General features: G+C 40.3%; 1 protein-coding gene across 2 annotated transcripts in view; it reads left to right on the top strand.

Moving 5' to 3' along the window:
• Nucleotides 1–17,710, top strand: part of IQGAP2 (IQ motif containing GTPase activating protein 2) — a 229,090-nt gene extending 211,380 nt beyond the window's left edge. For both annotated transcript variants that reach the window (XM_077817017.1, XM_077817019.1), the window contains 6 exons: nucleotides 3,166–3,253; nucleotides 5,110–5,322; nucleotides 12,102–12,262; nucleotides 13,255–13,398; nucleotides 16,270–16,378; nucleotides 16,732–17,710. In XM_077817017.1, coding sequence (XP_077673143.1) covers nucleotides 3,166–3,253; nucleotides 5,110–5,322; nucleotides 12,102–12,262; nucleotides 13,255–13,398; nucleotides 16,270–16,378; nucleotides 16,732–16,845 — 829 coding nt within the window. In that variant the 3' untranslated portion in view covers nucleotides 16,846–17,710. The remainder of the gene's footprint in view (nucleotides 1–3,165; nucleotides 3,254–5,109; nucleotides 5,323–12,101; nucleotides 12,263–13,254; nucleotides 13,399–16,269; nucleotides 16,379–16,731) is intronic.
• Nucleotides 17,711–18,306: the final 596 nt, after the last annotated feature.

The raw sequence follows: 18,306 nt of genomic DNA, 5'->3' as shown, positions 1-18,306 counted from the left end.
CCATTGAGTTTCATTTATGTGCATGTTGTTAATTTCCCTTCAGAAACCTAAAGAATCTGAGGAACCTATTGTGGTTTTAAGCTTATCTGGCATGACACATGAGGGTTTTGTTAATAGTTTCCAAGGAGCTGTCAGGTTTCCAAAAGTAGAATTAAACTTCCAGTGTACTTTTTGTTCAAGAGATGAAAATACAATTACCTCAGCTGACAACTAGCTTTCCTGTCTTAAAAGGAACATTCTTAGAAACTTGCTACTGCCATAGAATCGTAGGACTGGAAGACACCTCGGGAGGTCATCTAGTCCAGTCCCCTGCACTCATGGCAGGACCAAGTATTATCTAGACCATCCCTGCCAGGTGTTTGTCTGACCTGCTCTTAGAAATCTCCAAAGACGGAGATTCCACAGACTCCCTAGACAATTTATTCCAGTGCTTAATCACCCCGGACAGTCAGGAAGTTTTTCCTAATATCCAACCTAAACCGCCCTTACTGCAATTTAAGCCCATTGCTTCTTGTCCTATCCTCAGAGGTTAACAAGAATAATTTTTCTCCCTCAACCTTGTAACAACTTTTTATGTACTTGAAAACTGTTATCATGTCCTATCTTCTCTTGTCCAGACTAAACAATCCCACTTTTTTCAGTCTTCCCTCATAGGTCATATTTGTTAGATCTTTAATCATGTTTTTGCTCTTCTCTAGACTTCCTCCAATTTGTCCACATTTTCCAGAATTGTGGTGCCCAGAATTAGACACAATACTCCAGTTGAGGCCTAATCAGCATGGAGTAGAGCAGAAGAATTACTTCTCATGTCTTGTTTACAACACTCCTGCTAATATATCCCAGAATAATGTTTGCTTTTTTTGCAAGTGTGTTACACAGTTGGCTCTCATTTAGCTTGTGATCCACTATGACCAAGATCTCTTTCCACAGTACTCCTTCCTAGGCAGTCATTTCCCATTTTGTATGTACGCAACTGATAGTTTCTTTCTAAGCGGACTACTTTGCATTTGTCCTTATTGAATTACATCCTGTTTTACTTCAGACCATTTCTGCAGTTTGTCCGGATCATTTTGAATTTTAATCTTCTCCTCCAAACACTTGCACCCCCTCCAAGCTTGGTATCATCTGAAAACTTTATTGGTGTACTTTCTATGCCATTATTTAAATGGATGTTGAAATGGTATGCGTCTAGGTATACAACCAGATATACTGTATATGATTAACTGTTCTTGGATATCCTACAAATTCAATGATGCATCTCTTCTATAAAACTCATTAGAATATTTTATTTTTAAAAAAATCTTTAGAATATTAGAATTCAAGGAAACCTTTAGAACTTTTGAGCTTAAAAATTGCAAATATCTTTCTTCAAAGGATGATATTGGGTGCTGTCTTGTACCAGTGTTTTGTATGCATATCTTTTTGCATGAAAAAGTGGTACATAAGGTAAACTTCATCCATGGGTGGTTTTGCCCAATTCTGGTCACAGGACAGCACCTCTACTTGTGACTGGGAAGAAAATGGATATGTTCTCTATACAGCTGTACCCCGTGTGTGCATCTCATTCTCCTCCTAAACAGCACTTGGAGTCCATAAACTATGGCCCCAGTGCAGAAAAACATTTGGATTCAGGAAAGAACTTGAGCACATGCCCAAGACCCACTGAGTCAATGTTAAGCATGTACTTAAGTCCTTTCCTGAATGAATGCATAAAATAGTTGTAATAAATTTCTGTCTACTGAAATAAGTTCTAAGGAGATCACCAAAGGTTGGAGAAGGCAGCTTCAGAAGGAGACAAATCTGAATTGAGTATAGCTAGGGCAAACTCATTTTGAGAGAGCTTCTGCTTCACTGGCATATTGGAGTGAATTCAGGAGCAGTAGATGGCAGAAGGAATCCCTCTGAAGCTATTCTATGTGTCTGAGCAGCCACACACAGTAAAGAGGAGCTATGGACAGAGGGAATAGAACATTGCTGCCATGCCTCCAGTAGGTTGAGCAGACTTCCTGCTCCAGCTATATATGCATCCGAATATGGTAATTCGGTTTACTGACATTTCTGGAGTTATTGCCACTGCTGCCTTTTTCCTTATGTATGAATTTCTAATACATCAATAAGAAGTTGATCCAAACTCAAATGTTTTGTGTCAAGTAAGAATGCAAGTTTCTTGTGATATTGTCTCTTGCAGGGGCATATATTAGAAGACCATACAATCTTTTCTTACTATTTCTTGTTGGATATAAACGTTTAGTCTTGAAAATGAAGACAGTGGTTTACATAGATAAAACAGTTGTTGTTTGAGGACTTAACATAGAAGTTTCACTGCTCATACTTCAAAATGATTTTTTTCAAAAACCCTATTGTTAAATTTTCTTTGTCTTTGAAGCATGGCATATACTATACATGACTCTTTATCCATTAATCTCTATGTATTATGCTGTTAGCCTGTAAAGAGATGTATTTAGTTCGTGTAACAATGTATTGTGTTGTAGTAGAGCTGTGTAACAGGATGTTCTTGGAACGAAAAGACAGCAGGAATTGTGATAACTTCTTACCCCAAGCACAAAAACCCACCACTTTAAATATCAGGATATAGCAATTTCCTTTTTGTTTAGAAATGTTTTTTTTTTTTTTGCTAGTAAGAAAATGTACGTTCTCTGCTCCTTAGAGACACCTCTTTCTTTAAGCAGTACACAGTAATACACATTATTAATATGTTGCTTCTGAAGTTCAGCAATGTCTTTGTTTCTAAATATTCAGTATAAATCCAGGTGGCTCATAAAAGATTTATGTATATGTCAGACTTTGGAAAGATCTGTGTTTCCATCTCTCACTTTGTGAGTCCTAAGTTAAGTGATAGCTAAATACAGGTGTATTTGTATCTGGATTCTTATTATGGCATCTATCACCATGATGATTGAATCTCCCAAATAATAAAGGGAACACAAGCATATAAACTTTGATACAAAAATGTGCATATATCAGAAATCCATTATTTAGTTTAATACTGCTGTTAATAGAAGCTCTGAAATCTAAAATACCTTTGAAAAATACCAACGTTTTGTGTGTGAGATCTTTGATTTTTTAGTTGAGTCACAAATGAGGAAACTAAATGCTTCCTATGACAGCTGTCTTATAATATCCATTGTTTATTTCTCTGAAAAGGACAAAAAGACTTGTAGTTGATGTGATACGAACACAACCAGGAGATACGCTCTTAGAAATCTTAGAAACACCAGCTTCTGCTCAACAGGTAAATGTCAGGCTATTTTTGCTCTCTTCATATAATGTATCTTAATACCTTGTCCTGGATTTAAAACAGGTAACAGATTTCTCTGACAGTTAACAATGGAGAAAAATATTTTTTTAACTGAACCAGTCATAAAATTAAATTAGACATTTTTAAAATTCTTCAGATCTGTCAGGAAATCAGTTTCTTATTTTGGTCTTTTTTTTTTCATGCGGATAACTTGGGATTAAAATCAGAAATTAATATGCATTTTTTAAAAACTACTTCAGAGATAGCTATTGTAGAGAGTACATTATCTATTTTATTTCAGGAATCTTACTAAAATGTCCCATTTAGATCACAGGGCTTATTCCTACTTGTAAATGTTGATCTTTTTATACTAACACACCTAGAATAAGATTGAAGTTGTACTGTCATGTATCCATGAAATTATTTTTAACATAGTTTATGAAAGTGTCGTAGTCTTTGATTTTTATACCATTAAATGCACCAATGTAAGTTATTTTACTACATATTTCATGAAAAAAATCTAGGATCTTAATTTCAAGCATTTTCTCATTTAGCTTCTTTGCTTATGCAATATAAACAAACAACTGTGTGGGAAACAGCCTTTCGCCTTCCTTTGTATGGGAATTGCGTGGGAATCTCTTGTCTTCTGCAGACTTCTCTCAAATGTTGAAGCCCAAAATATTTAGTGGATGCACAAACTATATCAGTGATGTCAAGAAAAGCCAAAGTGTTACCTTTTAAAACAAAAAAAATGAGGGGGGGATGTCTTTAAGAACTGGGGGTCCTTTTACAAAGCCTGTTGAAGTCCATAAGAGTCTTTCCACTGATTTGAATGGGTTTTGGATCAGGCCATGGGACTGCAATTCAAACATTCCCTGTGTCCCAGCTAACAAATTTACTAATTCTTTAATAATGGATAAGGCTGTGTGTCCGTCATGGATTCCATGACTTTCTGTGACTTCTGGTGCAGCTGACTCTGGGCCTGCCTGAGCAGATCAGGCAGTACCTGGGGCAGAGTGGGTGTGGGGAAGGGGCTTGGGGCAGGGCATTGGGGTGCGAGGCAGCACTTACCGGTGGCGGGAGAGGGGGCCTTCCTGGAAGCAGCCAGCATGTCCCTGCAGCTCCTAGGCAGAGAGGTCAGGGGGCTTTGCAGGTGCTATCCCCACAGATCCTGTTGGCTGTGGTTCCTGGCCAATGGGAGCTGCGGAGCCGGAGCTCGTGGTAGGGGCAGCACAGGGAGCCACCTTCCTGTGCCTTCCCTCCCCCTAGGAGCTGCAGGGATATGCGGAGCTGGGTAGGGAGCCTGCCAATCCTCCCTCTTCCCCCCTCCGCACCAGCGGGGGTCCTGAGCCGTGCACTGCTGCCCGGCACCCTTCCAGCACCAGTGGGTGTCCCGGGCTGCGCGCTGCCACCCGACCGTCCTCTGCCAGCAACAGTGGGGGTCCAAGGTCACCCTCGCCACAGCGCCCCAGGATGCGCCCCATGGCGCCCCCCCAACCCCACCCACGTTTTAGTTAGGTGTATATAGTACAAGTCATGGGCAGGTCACCAGCTGTGAATTTTTGTTTACCGCCCATGACCTATCCGTGACTTACTAAAAATACCCGTGAATAAAATGTAGCTTTAATAATGGACCTACTTTAAGGTGCCTTCAAGAGGCATGGTAAGAGTGAACTCCCTTAAAACAGTTTAATCAACATGGATATAAACATAGCATTTCTTTTACGCAGTCTTGTTCTGAGTTCTCAGTTGTCTCTTTTACATGGAGGTGAGAGCATCTGGACACTTTTTTTATATATATATATTTTTATAAACTGGTAAGCAACTAGCTTTTACTGTATTTTCTCCAGGAATCCGAGCACTTAAAAGTGGTAGAGAAACATGCCATCTTAGATTCCAAAACTCCTGAGAAAATGAAGCATAGTCAGTCTATGCTTGAAGATGCGCAGCTACCAATAGAACAAAAGAAAAGGAAAATACAAAGAAATCTTCGCACATTGGAACAGGCTGGATTAGTGTCTTCAGCAAATAAGTACCAAGAAATCATCAATGAGATTGCTAAGGTAATTGGAATGTGCTGTTTTAAGATTTCTAAAAATGCACCTACCCTTTCACCATACGCACATGTACATGTGATAAACATCCTCCTACAGAATACCAAACTGAGTCACCTAAAGTATGCAAATGATGATTCCATCTCAGTTTGAAAGAAAAATGTAGACCCTCAAAATAAGTGAGGAAATAAATTTAGTTGCTAAAATACTCAAATACATGATTGCTTGAGCTGAATAATGTGCAAGGGTGTGCACTTTTCCTCTATTATCCACACTACACAAGTGATGAAGAGTAACTGGCCATCTCTAATACTCTGGATATTTTTAGGTAGCTCTTTTATTGGTATCGATAAACATACACCACAAATGGCAGGTGCTAATGCGAGAGGGTAAGCTACTTTTTTCCCATTTTAAAATTAAACAATTCTTTCAAAGCACAATGTTTTGAGTAATCATTGTTTTTCATTTTTACAGAGCTTAAAAGTTATTAAGAAACCAACTAAAAATAGCAGTCAGAAAAAGGATTTCCTTACATACCTTTGGCATAAGGCAAAATAGCTGCAGCGATGATGAAAAACAGTAAAGGAGGGTGGTGTTCTCCATTATCTCAATAAAGAGTTAGGCTTGTAGCAACCAACCATATTGACCCAAATCGAAATCCCCATTCTTGCTCATATTCTCCATTTATAATGACAGGTTTCAGAGTAACAGCCATGTTAGTCTGTCTTTGCAAAAAGAAAAGGAGTACTTGTGGCACCTTAGAGACTAACCAATTTATTTGAGCATGAGCTTTTGTGAGCTAAGTGAGCTGTAGCTCACAAAAGCTCATGCTCAAATAAATTGGTTAGTCTCTTAGGTGCCACAAGTACTCCTTTTCTTCATTCTCCATTTAGTGTATGTAGTTAATGTGAAAATATATTAATTTGCATCAGCTATTGTCATGAGACACATGCTTTTTTGAAAAGGTAAAAGGTTGATTATGATTGCAAATACACATAGCAAGATATGTTTTCTAATGTGATTTCTGATACCATAACTGAGGGATTTCCTCTCCCCATGCTGCCATACTGCCACAGTTGTAATCAGAAAGTTGTGGTCAAGCTGCAACCTCCTTGTTACAAAAGGTGTGGTAGGGGGCATCTGGCAGGGCATCATCTTTGAGATCCCGGAACTCGCTCCCTCCCTTTTCTGAAATAGTCCAGATCGGATAACTTTCCAGGCCTGCTGCAGAAGACATCTGTTTGAGGGCTTTTGAAGTAGGTGTAGGGAATGCTTCCGAGACAAATGGGTGGGAAGTTTTTTTTAGGTGGCTGGCAGAGCCCACTCTGAATTGATCATTTTAAAGCTGCTGACATTTTTTTAATTATTAATTTGTGTTATGGTACTTTAGTTTGGTTTTTTTAATCAACATAATTAATATTCAAGGTTGAGGGATGGATGTTTTTAAGAGTAATCTAGTTTTATCCTTCAAGTATGAACTGGTGCAAATCCCACTGTAGGCGTCTGTGTGCCTCTTGTGCAGCTGGAGTCTTTGAATAGCAGCATCCTTCAGGCTCTGCGTGGACCCTGTAACACCTTGAGCTCTCATGCGGTCTCCACCCTCCCGCAGTTCCCTCTTACTGCCTGTGGTAGCAAGACTGAAACCAGTGAGTGCCTCAAAAGGATGGACCAAAATACTAGCCCTCTAGAGAGAAATCCTCCAAGTCCTCTGTTGCTTCAAGAGTGGGAGGCACTAGTGCGGCACAGGGAAGGAGTGGCCTGGTACTGATCTTGGAACAGGTTGCATTGCGTGCCTTACAAACACACTGGTGAACTCATCACAGTGCTGACGTACATACTGGTAGAGGAGTAGATATCCACATCTGAGACCTCCTCCACACAGAGACAACTATTGACAGCACCTCCCTGGGCACTGATGTCATGTACACTATGGCACCCCCATTGGAGGAAATATACTCCTTGTTGCTGTCCCTGAGCCATTGATTCACAATGTCAAAAAGGGGGAGAACCTCACAAAGTGCTGGAGGCTCCCCATCATAGGCAAAACGTGAATGGCAGTGAGTTCATCAACTTCAACCCAGCCAACACCTGTACAGTGTGCATGTCTCAGAGCAGATCCCCTTCTCATGTATCACAAAAGAAGAGATATCACTTCCCAGTGGCAGCAATGGCCTGGCCTTCCATGCCAGAGACAGATAACCTCCACAAACAGATTGAGGCTAAACAGGAGGAACGCCATCAACCTCCTTCTCCATCAGAAGTCATCATTGTCACTAGATGAAACAGTAACACTAGCCACAACATTCGCACTGGGCTACTTTAAAGTGTTGTAGGACCTTTCAACCCCAGTCCCACAGACCCTGGACATCACAACCTTAGTAATCTGGGAAAAGGCCCATAAACTCCGACATCCTGAATTTATCATCCTCTACCAGGATTGTCGTCCTCATTAACAACAATATACACTAGCTGGTGAAGGGACTTTTTGGCAGACCTTGGCCGCTCTTCCTGCTATATTCAAGAGGATGGAGAAAAGGTACCAAATATCATGCCAAGACTGTGAATTCCTTATGGCTAACATAACCCAGGGTTCCTTGTGGAACTGATATTCTACACAAATTCAGATCTGCAAAGGGCACCCCAAAAGGGGACTCTAAGAAATGGAATCTCTTCAGGTGGAAGTCTTATTCCTTTGCTTCAGTACAGCTCCTTATCGTGAACTGTCAGGCCCCATTCACAAAATGTAACTATTACATGAAAGATGAAGTTCTTCCTAACCAAGCTCCTACGGGACAGTAGGGAGGAACTGAAAGATGACCTAAAGGAAGTTGCAGGGGGCCCTTGTCACATTAACATTGCAACGAAATGGCCTTGTTGCTTCATCTAGGACTCATAGAAGAGGTATCACGAGCTCAGGGGGAAAAGCTTCTTCTCCCAATATTTTCTTCTTCTGCAGAGGAAAGGTGGTCTTTGTCCTATCCTAGACCTGAGTAAACAGAACAAATACACACACCACCTCAGTTTCAGGTTGGTGATGCTTGCCACAGATCTCAGGGCCATGGTCCCTCAGATCCTGTCTCTGTTCAATGTCCTAGGCCTGAAATTGAACAATGAAAAGTCAACTTCTGCAGAGACAATAGAACTCATCAAGTCAGTCTTGGATTTGACCTCAGCCAGGTTTTCCTGCCTTATTCCAGATTTCGTACGATAGGGGAGCTCAGTGTGATCCTCAATGATCATCCTCAGACCACTGTGAGGAATTCCCTCAGACTTTTAAGTGATAGCGCAGCATTCACATAGGTCCACCCCTAATGCCAGGCTGTACCTGAAAGATTTTCAGGCATGGCTCAAATCATTTTATTGCCCTCAGATTCATTATCTAGACAAGCTGATGTGCATCCCTGACAAAGTACTGTCATGAGGCAAGACTCCCTGTGCAGACTCCCTATCCCTATCATGACTTTGGTAATGGATGCCTCAGCTGTGGGTTGGGGAATGCATCTGGGTGACCTTAGAGCTCAGGTTACACATAAATGTCCTCAAATTGCATGCAGTATTCTGTGTATATTGGCAGTTCCTGCCACGCATTTAGGACAAGCCTATTCAACGCCAACACAGCAGTGTTTTATGTGAACAAGCATGGGGGTGCCATGTCAGACAGCCTCTGTTAGGGGGCAGTCAAGTTGTGGAACTGGTGCATTCAGAGCTTTGTCAATCTCAATGCATCACACCTGCCAGGCTTTCAGGTGGTCTGGCAATTACCCTGGGGAAGTCCTTCAATTTGGAACACTAACGGTCACTCAACTCAAGCGTTCTAACTGGTATGTTCTGTGTACAGGATTTCCTGTCCGTACATCTGTCTGCAACTCGAAGGAACAGGAAGTAGTCCTCCTCCTGTTCCAGGGTGGATCACAGCCCAGGATCAATATCAGATGCTTTCCTGTTTCTGAGAAACAAAGCTCCTCTGTGCATACCTGCCAATACCCTTTATTTCCAGGGTCGTTCTCAAGCTCAATCAAGATCAGGGCAGAATTATCCTTATAGCTTCAGCCTGGCCAAGATAGACGTATTTGCACCTCTGCAAACTGTCCACTCATGAACCTTCGTTAGCAGTAATCTGAGACCTTCTGACACACAGCCAAGGGGTGGATGTTGCACCCAGACTTGTAAGCGCTGCACCTTACGGCATGGTTGAATGCAGAACAGGCACATTGCTCAGTGGCACTCTAGAATGCGCTCCTTAATAGCGGAAAGCCATCCAGAAGAGCTATTTAGCTGAGTTAATGAAAATGTGTTTTCCATCTCAGCAGCCTTCGGTAAGGTGGCTCTGACTCAGATGAAGATTTAATCAATTCTGGACTATCTTTTGTGTCTTAAGGAGTCAGGTCTAGCTCTTAGCTCCATTAGGGACATCTGGTGGCCATCTCAGCATTTCACCCTCACATAGATCCGTCAGCCTTTGCTCACCTAATCACTACCAGGTGTGAATGTTTGTCAGAGACCCAACGTTTTTCTGGTTTTAAATCTAGTGGTGTCTGTGCTTATGGATCCTCCTTTTGAGCCTTTACCATTGTGCTTGTTTCTACACCTGACTGCAAAGGGAACCACCTTAGCAGCCATTACCTCTTCCAGGAGGGTGGGAGAGCTGAATGCATTGGTCACGAATCCACCCTACAGTGTTCTATCAAGACAAGGTTCAGCTGAGACCTCACCACAGATTCCTCTTGAATATGGTGTCCCATTTCAAGTTGAATTAGTCTACCTGCCTACCAGGTTTCTTCCCAAAATTGCTTATGCATAAGGAGGAGGAGGAGCTCCATACCATGGACATTCAAGCATTGGTGTTTTTAGCTAGGTCGGACAAAGCCTTTTGGGGGTGTCTTCCCAGTTTTTCATCTTATGAAGAACATATGAGAGGCCACCTGATGACTACTCACAGGCTCTCAGAATGGATCACCAGCTGTGTTGTGTTGCCAAAGGAGTAATGTCTCCTGACACACTCAGTGCACTAGACCAGAGCTCATTTGACCTCAGCAGCATTTGTGGCACGTGTCCCAGTTATGGACCTCTGTAGAGCAGCGTAGTGGTCTTTTGTAGTCATACATTTGCCAGGCATAACTCGCAGTCTGCTGCATCACAGGAAGATGCAGATGTTAGGCAAGTGGTCCTGCAGTCCCTTTTCCGGTGAGACTCTGTGCCCTGCCTCTTGGAGTATCAGCTTGGGAATTGCTAGTAGTGTAATGGACATATGTAAGCACTCAAAGACAAAATGGTTACTCACCGTCTCATAACTGTTCTTCAAGATATGTTACATATGTCCATTATACAACCCACTTTCCTTCCCTGATGCTTCAGCCTTTGTATCCTGGCTTTGGAGTATGAGGAGTTTAGCAGTGGGTGGGGTCTTTATGCATACTGCTGGGGAAAACACTCCAGCACCAGTGCACAAAATGCACATAAATCTACAGCATAATGGACCTGTGCAACATATCTTGAACAGTTATGAGAAATCCTGCATGTTGTTAGGGGGTTGAACTAGATCAGTGGTTCTCAACCTGTGGTCCATGGACCCATCAGGGTCTGCAGGCTATCTCTAAGGAATCCACGGAAAGTTGTCATTACCCTAGAATAGGGGTTTTCAACATGTGGTCCGTGGGCCTCAGGGGTCTGCAGACTGTCTAAAATGGCGGGGCAGATCCCTTTGGACATTAAAAAAATTAAGGGGGCCCACAAATGAAAAAATGCTGAGAACCACTGGACTGGATGACCCTTGCGGTCCCTTGTAACCCTGTGATTCTATGCAACGGTGAGTAACAGTCTTTTTTTCAAGATGATGTCCATGTGGATCCTATGACCAGCTCTTAAACTCCACTTTGAGACTTTAGCAACGCAGGGTTTTGATTGTGGGGACCTGAGGGAGATTGTGGCTGTTCCACCCTTTATGCCCTTGCATGGGAGCATAGAACATAGTATGTGTGGCCCCAGGCACTGCTAATCAAGACTCCAATTGGACACACAAGGGACATGCGCACCTACAGTGGGATCCACACGGACTACAACATCTCGAAGAACCACAGTTGTAATAAGTAACGGTTTTTATTGTGCTTTAAAGACCTAAAAATAAGCATCACATGAATAGATAAATCTTTTATATTCTGCAATGTCCTAGAACTCTGAGTCAGAACTATCAGTGGCTTTTCACCCTATCCCAAATATTTGTCTCTCTTAAAATCTGACCTGTTTACTCACTTGGTCCTCACCACTGTTTGTAAATTCTGTACACTGGAGTGAAGAAGCTGACTAAGTCTCTACCTGTAGCATCGGTGTATTGGAAGAAATAACATACCATAAAGTTTTTGTGGATTTTCTTAACTAATTTTCAATGGTCATCAAATAATGGTTTATTTGCTGGAACACGGACTCTCCCTTCAGCATAATAGGCAGAAATAATTATAAATGATAAAAGAAATATGCTTTTATAAGCAGCTGACTAAATTGCACATAAATGGATTAGGGATGTCATTATCCATATTGCAGAACTAAATTGCTATACTTTGTACACGTAGGTTTTGTATCAACACTTTAAAAAACCACTTCTGGGACATATGAGCAAGTGCAGTATTATAATTTATGGTTTTTCCCCAGTAAATGAGTGAGCAATAAGTTACTATTCAGTCATAGAAACATTGAACAGATTTTGGTGGTGGTTTGTGAGGAAATTTTATTTAAAAAATTCAAATCAATTTATTATTCAATAAAACAATTCAATTCAAAACTTTTTACCTTAGGACATACGAAATCAAAGAAGATACCGACATCATCGAAAAGCTGAATTAGTGAAACTCCAACAGACTCTGTCTGCACTTCAATCCAAGACAACATTTTATGAAGATCAAGTAAATTATTACAACACCTATATAAAAACCTGCTTAGACAACTTAACAAGAAAGTGAGTTGAAAGATTTCTTTTTAATATCTAAAAAGCGTTCCTAATGCCATTGATGTAAGTGGAGGGCTTCATCCTTCGTTGCAAATTTGAGTATAATTCACATGTAAAAAGTGAACCAGAATTGTCACTAACTGTTGAATAACTAACTACACAGCGAAAAGGAGACGGTGATGATAATTTCTTTGAAGCCTCCTTTTTAAGTCTTTTTTTAAAAAAAAAAAAAAGTCTGATAGAGGTATGTTTTCAATTTATTGGTCTTAAATTGGAAAGTTTAATTGGAGTTTCAGTAGGAGTACTCATGTGCAAACTCCATGTGCAACATTGCATTGGGGCATCACTATTATTTTCCTCCTCACTCTGAGGCAACTTGCTTGAAGGTGGAGGGATATAAAATAGTACTAACTTATTAAAATATTTCTTTGCTAAAATGTGCTTTGTGATGCAAATATTTGACACTTGTCTGGGATGATCTGCATAACTCACTTCTGGATTACTGCGTTACTCATGAGATAAAGCCACAACTAAGATTGTACAATGTAAAGTTTTATTGACCTAAGTTGTGGGCTCTTTAAGGGAGAAGGACTTTTTTTTAACAAGAAAATCTATTGTCACTTCTATCACTTTACATCTTACTATAAGTTAAGTACAACCAGATGCTAAAATTTAAGCTTTCAGAGCTGAAAATCTTTACAAAAATATGTAATTATACAGACAAAAGTCTCATAATTTTTCTGTGTCTAATAGTAATTCCAGTAAAGCTCAGATCTGTTCCTTTTCTTTTTTCTTCCATTTTGTTCCTTTCTAGTGATAATTTTTTTTTAATGTGAAAGTTGGTTACAGTTAAAGAGCCTTCAGAAGAACACACAGGAGTGAAGGAAGAACTAAACTCTTTGTTAGCCATTCCTTTGCAAAGAACTATGGAGAAAAGGAAAGAAAAGTGTGAAAGAGAAATGTTTGGTGGTGGATTAACTACAAACTTTTTTCATCCACAGAAATTCTCGGAGGTCAATTAAATTAGATGGAAAAGTAGAAGAGAAGGGAAGCAAAAAACTTAAGCACACGTCACTAAAGTACACAGCAGCAAGACTACATGAAAAAGGCGTCATTCTAGAAATTGAAGATCTTCAAACCAACCAGTGAGTATGACAAGAGCCAAGGAACTTAACAACTCTTTAACCAGTCACTGTTTTGGTAAAAGTTCAGAAATGTCAGCATTCTTTTTTCCTCACATTACTGTAGAGGTTTTTATACATTAGGAAGGGAAATTATAGTTGCGTATCCTAATAAACTTTTTCCCTGCTGTCTTTGTAGTTTGCTACTTAATGACTTATTTTTGAGACTAGGCATCATATATTTTTGCAACATTATAGCTAACTTCTAGATGTTCCATTTAAAGTAATTTAATAAGCGCTGATACAGCTGACTTGCTGAACAGCTACTGCATTTTCATCCACTGAGTAATCATTTTAATAAACTTTTGAGTAAAGCAGGCATTATGCTGAAATTGCCGTTAGTGAAAATAATTCAGTTTTGAAGCTTCTGGATCCTGTCCTCTTCCTCCTCCTGAGACACTTGGGCTTCAGCTCTCTTCCTGCAAATACCAGAAACAGGTCACACGTGGCTTCTCTGTGCTTCCTTCCACCCTCGTCCTTTGGCAGTGCAAACAGAATTGGTTTTTGAAGTCTCCCGCATTACCTAATATCCTAGGTTTCATAGCTCTGTTTGGGACAGCTGCAAGCAAAATATCTCACCTTTCTCTCACCCTTTCTCCCGTAGAGGACCAAAAAATTTTCAGGGTGCTTTCATTCCTGCTGAGTTCTATCATACTGAGCAAGCCAAGGAGAACAAACTGAAAATCAAGGAGTGCTTCATTTGTGAGGAGATCTTTTTCAGAAGCTATAGAAAAGACAGCTCTGTCACACTTTTCAAAGGTCCATGGGCCTTTGCTTTTCTAAAGAAAATGATGATGCAGCATTGCAATGACATGTTGAGGTCCCTGCATTCTTCCTCACACCCTAGTCAAGACTCCTTCAGATCCATTTCAGCAAGGATGGGTCAGTTCATATTGGTGGTGAGACTTGTTAGAGCCCCTGTGATATTAATCAGGGATTCTTTGAGGGAAATTGGGGGGGACTTGTTAATTTAACACCTCACAATCAACTGGTCCGGTCTACTTCAAAAAAGAAATTCTAGAGTTCCTTCCTGTTCACTTAAGTGAGTTATTGTCAAGAGCAAGGAGTCTGGCATATTTTCCAGTTAGCCTTCTTTTAAAGAGGAGAATCCAGTCCCTTAGGAGGATGCGTCTTTGCATTTCCTTTCCAATAATATATTCAAGGTTGAGGAGCGCAAAAGCTCAACCCTCCCTCCTTCCCTTCACATGAGCTAAACCTCAAAAGCCCCAAGTATAATGGGAGAGTGGGCCCCCAATCGGGATGAAACTTCATTCCGAAAGGCAAAATGAATACATATTTTTTAAAGAAGCCAAACACCAGAAAATACAAAGGACAAACCACAAAGCACCCTAGATCTTCATCTTCCATGAGCTCCAGTTTCTCCTCCAAAGAAGGAGCTTTGTTTGAAAATTCCTGGTTTTGTGAAAAACCCAAAGTTAAAGCAGCATGAGAAGTTCTTTTTTTCAGGCATGTTTGAAACCATGGAGAGGAAGGTTGAGGACACCATCAAGATGTAGCCAGAGAAAGCCTTACTAAGCTAAAACTCATCCAAAGCTATTACTCATCCAAAACAGAGAGAACTTTCCATCCCCCTACTACGTTGCTCCATTGAAGTCATTGGGGAAGGAGTGGGAAATTCCCAACAAAAGGGGAAAAGGCTATTTAAGTCCTGAAATTCTACCTGGTTCTAGCATCTTAACAGTGTTTTCTAGCTCCCCTGAGGCTGATGTAGCAATAACATCCTTGGCAAAGGACATGGTGTCTTAGCATCTCTTCCTAAGGGAAGGATAATTTCTCAAATGCCCTGGTAGATGGAAAGATAGAGGCCACTCTCAGAAGGACTTCAATGACTCATGTGTCTTTAGAGCCTCACTGATAGCCACCTGATATGCCAGGACCCAAATGTCCTGGTACATAAAGCTAAAAAGACCTTTTCCCTAAAGATGAAACGTGGTTTTGGCTCTACTTTATATTACACGTACTAAGTTTAAGATCAGCAATGGTTCAAGCTCCTTTGGCTCTTAAAAAGCTGAACAGATCAGAGAAGAGAGATCAGTTCAGGATGGAGACACTAACTTCCATTATTGCTTCAGTGTCTATTGGGAGATCCCCTGATGATGATGGATCTGATGGAAGCTAAATCTGTATAGTCAATAAGACCATGTCCTGTTATGGCAAAGAGAGTTAACAGCTTGCCGGCTAGGGGTCATTTAGGCACTTGTTACCTCTTCCCTTTAAGGAAACAGAGCTTGTGTGTACATTTTGTAAATAAATTACCCTATAGCCATGCTACACTGCAGACTTCTTCTGGCATAGCACTGTTAGTCAGGGGTGTGATCCCTTACTGATGCAGCTGTGCTGGCAGACACCCCTATTGTAGATGCAGTTATACCACCAAAACTCTGGTATGCTTTTACTGGTATGCTTGTTCTACTCATGGGAGGTGGTTTTATTATACGAGTAGAAAACACAGCTTTGCCAGTGTTCCTGAATCCACACCAGGAGCACTCTGCTGGTATAGTATGCTTGTATTCCTATATTGTAAAGCACTTTAAGTGTAAATATAGCCTAAGAAAATACCCAACTTTGCACTACTGATTTCTGCTCCAAACCAGAAGCTGCCCTGGAGTCTCCCAGATTCTGCTACTGTTGGGCACAGGGGCAGTAGTAATACCCATGGTTTCAGATTACATACTTGTCATGAGTGCATACTGTGCTCGGGAAAAGGAAAATGCCAGTGCTTATAGTACAGATTTTGTTTTCGTGGCTTTCTCTATTGTTTCTTAATCATGTGAAATTGTGTGGCATACATTTATATATCCAATTTTTTTTAAGGTTTAAAAATGTTATGTTTGACATCACACCTGGTGAAGAAATCGGTGACTTTGAAATCAAAGCAAAATTCTTGGGTGTTCAGATGGAAAAAGTGGAACTCCATTTCCAGGTAAAGTTTAAATTTGTTCTATTGGACCTAAAAATCTACCCTTTCTGATTGCTCATAAACTATTGGAGCAGTATAGTATAATGGGGGGGAAGTAACAGTGTTGCTGAGGTAGGATATTAAGCTCAGGTTGAGATTGGGTATGTAGAGGGGGATAATTTTAGTTTAGATGTGTGACTATACAGTAAGTGTGTCAAAAATTAGCTACTAAATGTCACTTCAGCTGTGAAGCCTCTAGCGCTTGAGGCTCTAGACTGATAAATAAATGCACCAGAATTGTTGCTTTTATTTTTCAAATTGAGAATCCTAAAGTGTGAACCCAAGCCAAGACTAATTTTTTTTATTCTTAATTGCAGGATTTGCTTCAGATGCAATATGAAGGTGTGGCTGTAATGAAAATGTTTGATAAAGCTAAAGTGAATGTAAACCTGCTCATATTCCTGTTGAATAAGAAATTCTATGGAAAATAAAGATTGCAGCTATTGTGGACTCTGCATCAAATCAATAGGAATGTCTGTTCAGTATTTTTGCTTTTAAACATTTGTTTGCGGTTGCTATCATTGGATGTTGTTTTTGATGTCAAAAAAAGACCAAACTGTTCAGAAGAATATACTTATGTGCCTTTTTAATCATTTGATACTGCAGTAGTAAATTAGAAAATAGATTAATTTAAACACTTCCAGATTTCACTGTGGTGTTGGAACTTTGATTGGAAAGTATATCATTATTTAGTGACACTCAGCTATTTCGGGGCCAGAGGGGAGGGCTGGTTTTTAAAGTAGGCAGAAAATAAATTTAGTTCAATGGCATAAATATATACACTTCTTCCTATGAAAACATTATATTTTTAAATTATCCAAGTTACATAATATAGTTCTTATTAGTCTTCTGAAGTATTCTCTGAAAGAAATCCTAATTTGTTTCTAAGGGATATTTTTGGCAAATAGTTAAATGCTAAGCCTATTTTCTGGCAATTGTCAACTGTAAAGCGAATTCCTGTGCAATTTGAAATAAAATTTTATAGGTAATTATAAAGTTACAATAACATTTACTTGTACAAAATATATTTTGTGATTTTATTCCTACTAAATAAAAGTGCACTACTGCCTCGGGTAAGTAAAACTTTCTACTCCCAGCCTTTTAATTTAAGGGGCAAAGGGGCAAGCTGAATAGTGATCAGCTGTTTTTTTAATTACTTGAGATATTAGAATACTTAAATTGTGCCTGTCTTTTTTTGTACAAAAATAAATAAAATCAGTAAATAAATGCAATAAAATCCATTTTTAAATGTATTCTTTGGAGATTGTTCTATGTAAAATAAATGTTACTTACTTACGCTGGTTTGGTTTCTAAATCATTTTCACCCTTTATTACTGTAACAATCCACATGGTGAGAGGGAATTCTGTTGCACAGCTTCTCTCCTCATTCATTACTCATGGACTAATACCCTCCATCTGTGGAATTTGGAAGTTGTCCAGTGTTGCTGGAGCCTCTAGAACTAAACTCTGCCCTTCAGTTCAGGGCACCAGATTTTCTGCCTCTGGCAGTGGAATCAGTTTGACAGTTTCTCCCAACCGTTTTGTTCTAAAAGCTTTTATTGTGATTCGTTTTTGTGCAGTGGCAACTTCGCCGCCTCCTCCCCTGGATCAGGTAAATAGCAGTGTTGTGGCTTCAACAATCTGGGTCTGCCACGACAGCCACTCCCTGCAGGACTACTCTGTCCCCCCTTCCGGTATAGCAGAGCTATCCTGCAAATACCTGGCTGAAATCTAGGCAATGTTCCCTGTGATGCTCTACAGAGAGTGAATTATGCCTTACCTGTTCCCAACCAGCTAACCCTTGCACTGCCAGGATACGAAGCTCCAAGTCAAACCAGCATGTTGGGTTCCCAGCCCGCCCCAAGGAACCTTAGTGCCAATGCAGAAAAGTC

The sequence above is a fragment of the Eretmochelys imbricata genome, chromosome 5, assembly GCF_965152235.1.
Source record: "Eretmochelys imbricata isolate rEreImb1 chromosome 5, rEreImb1.hap1, whole genome shotgun sequence".
Taxonomy (NCBI): Eukaryota; Metazoa; Chordata; order Testudines; family Cheloniidae; genus Eretmochelys; species Eretmochelys imbricata.
The sequence above is the reverse complement of the archived record's forward strand: the minus strand, read 5'-3'. Positions and strand labels throughout refer to the sequence as shown.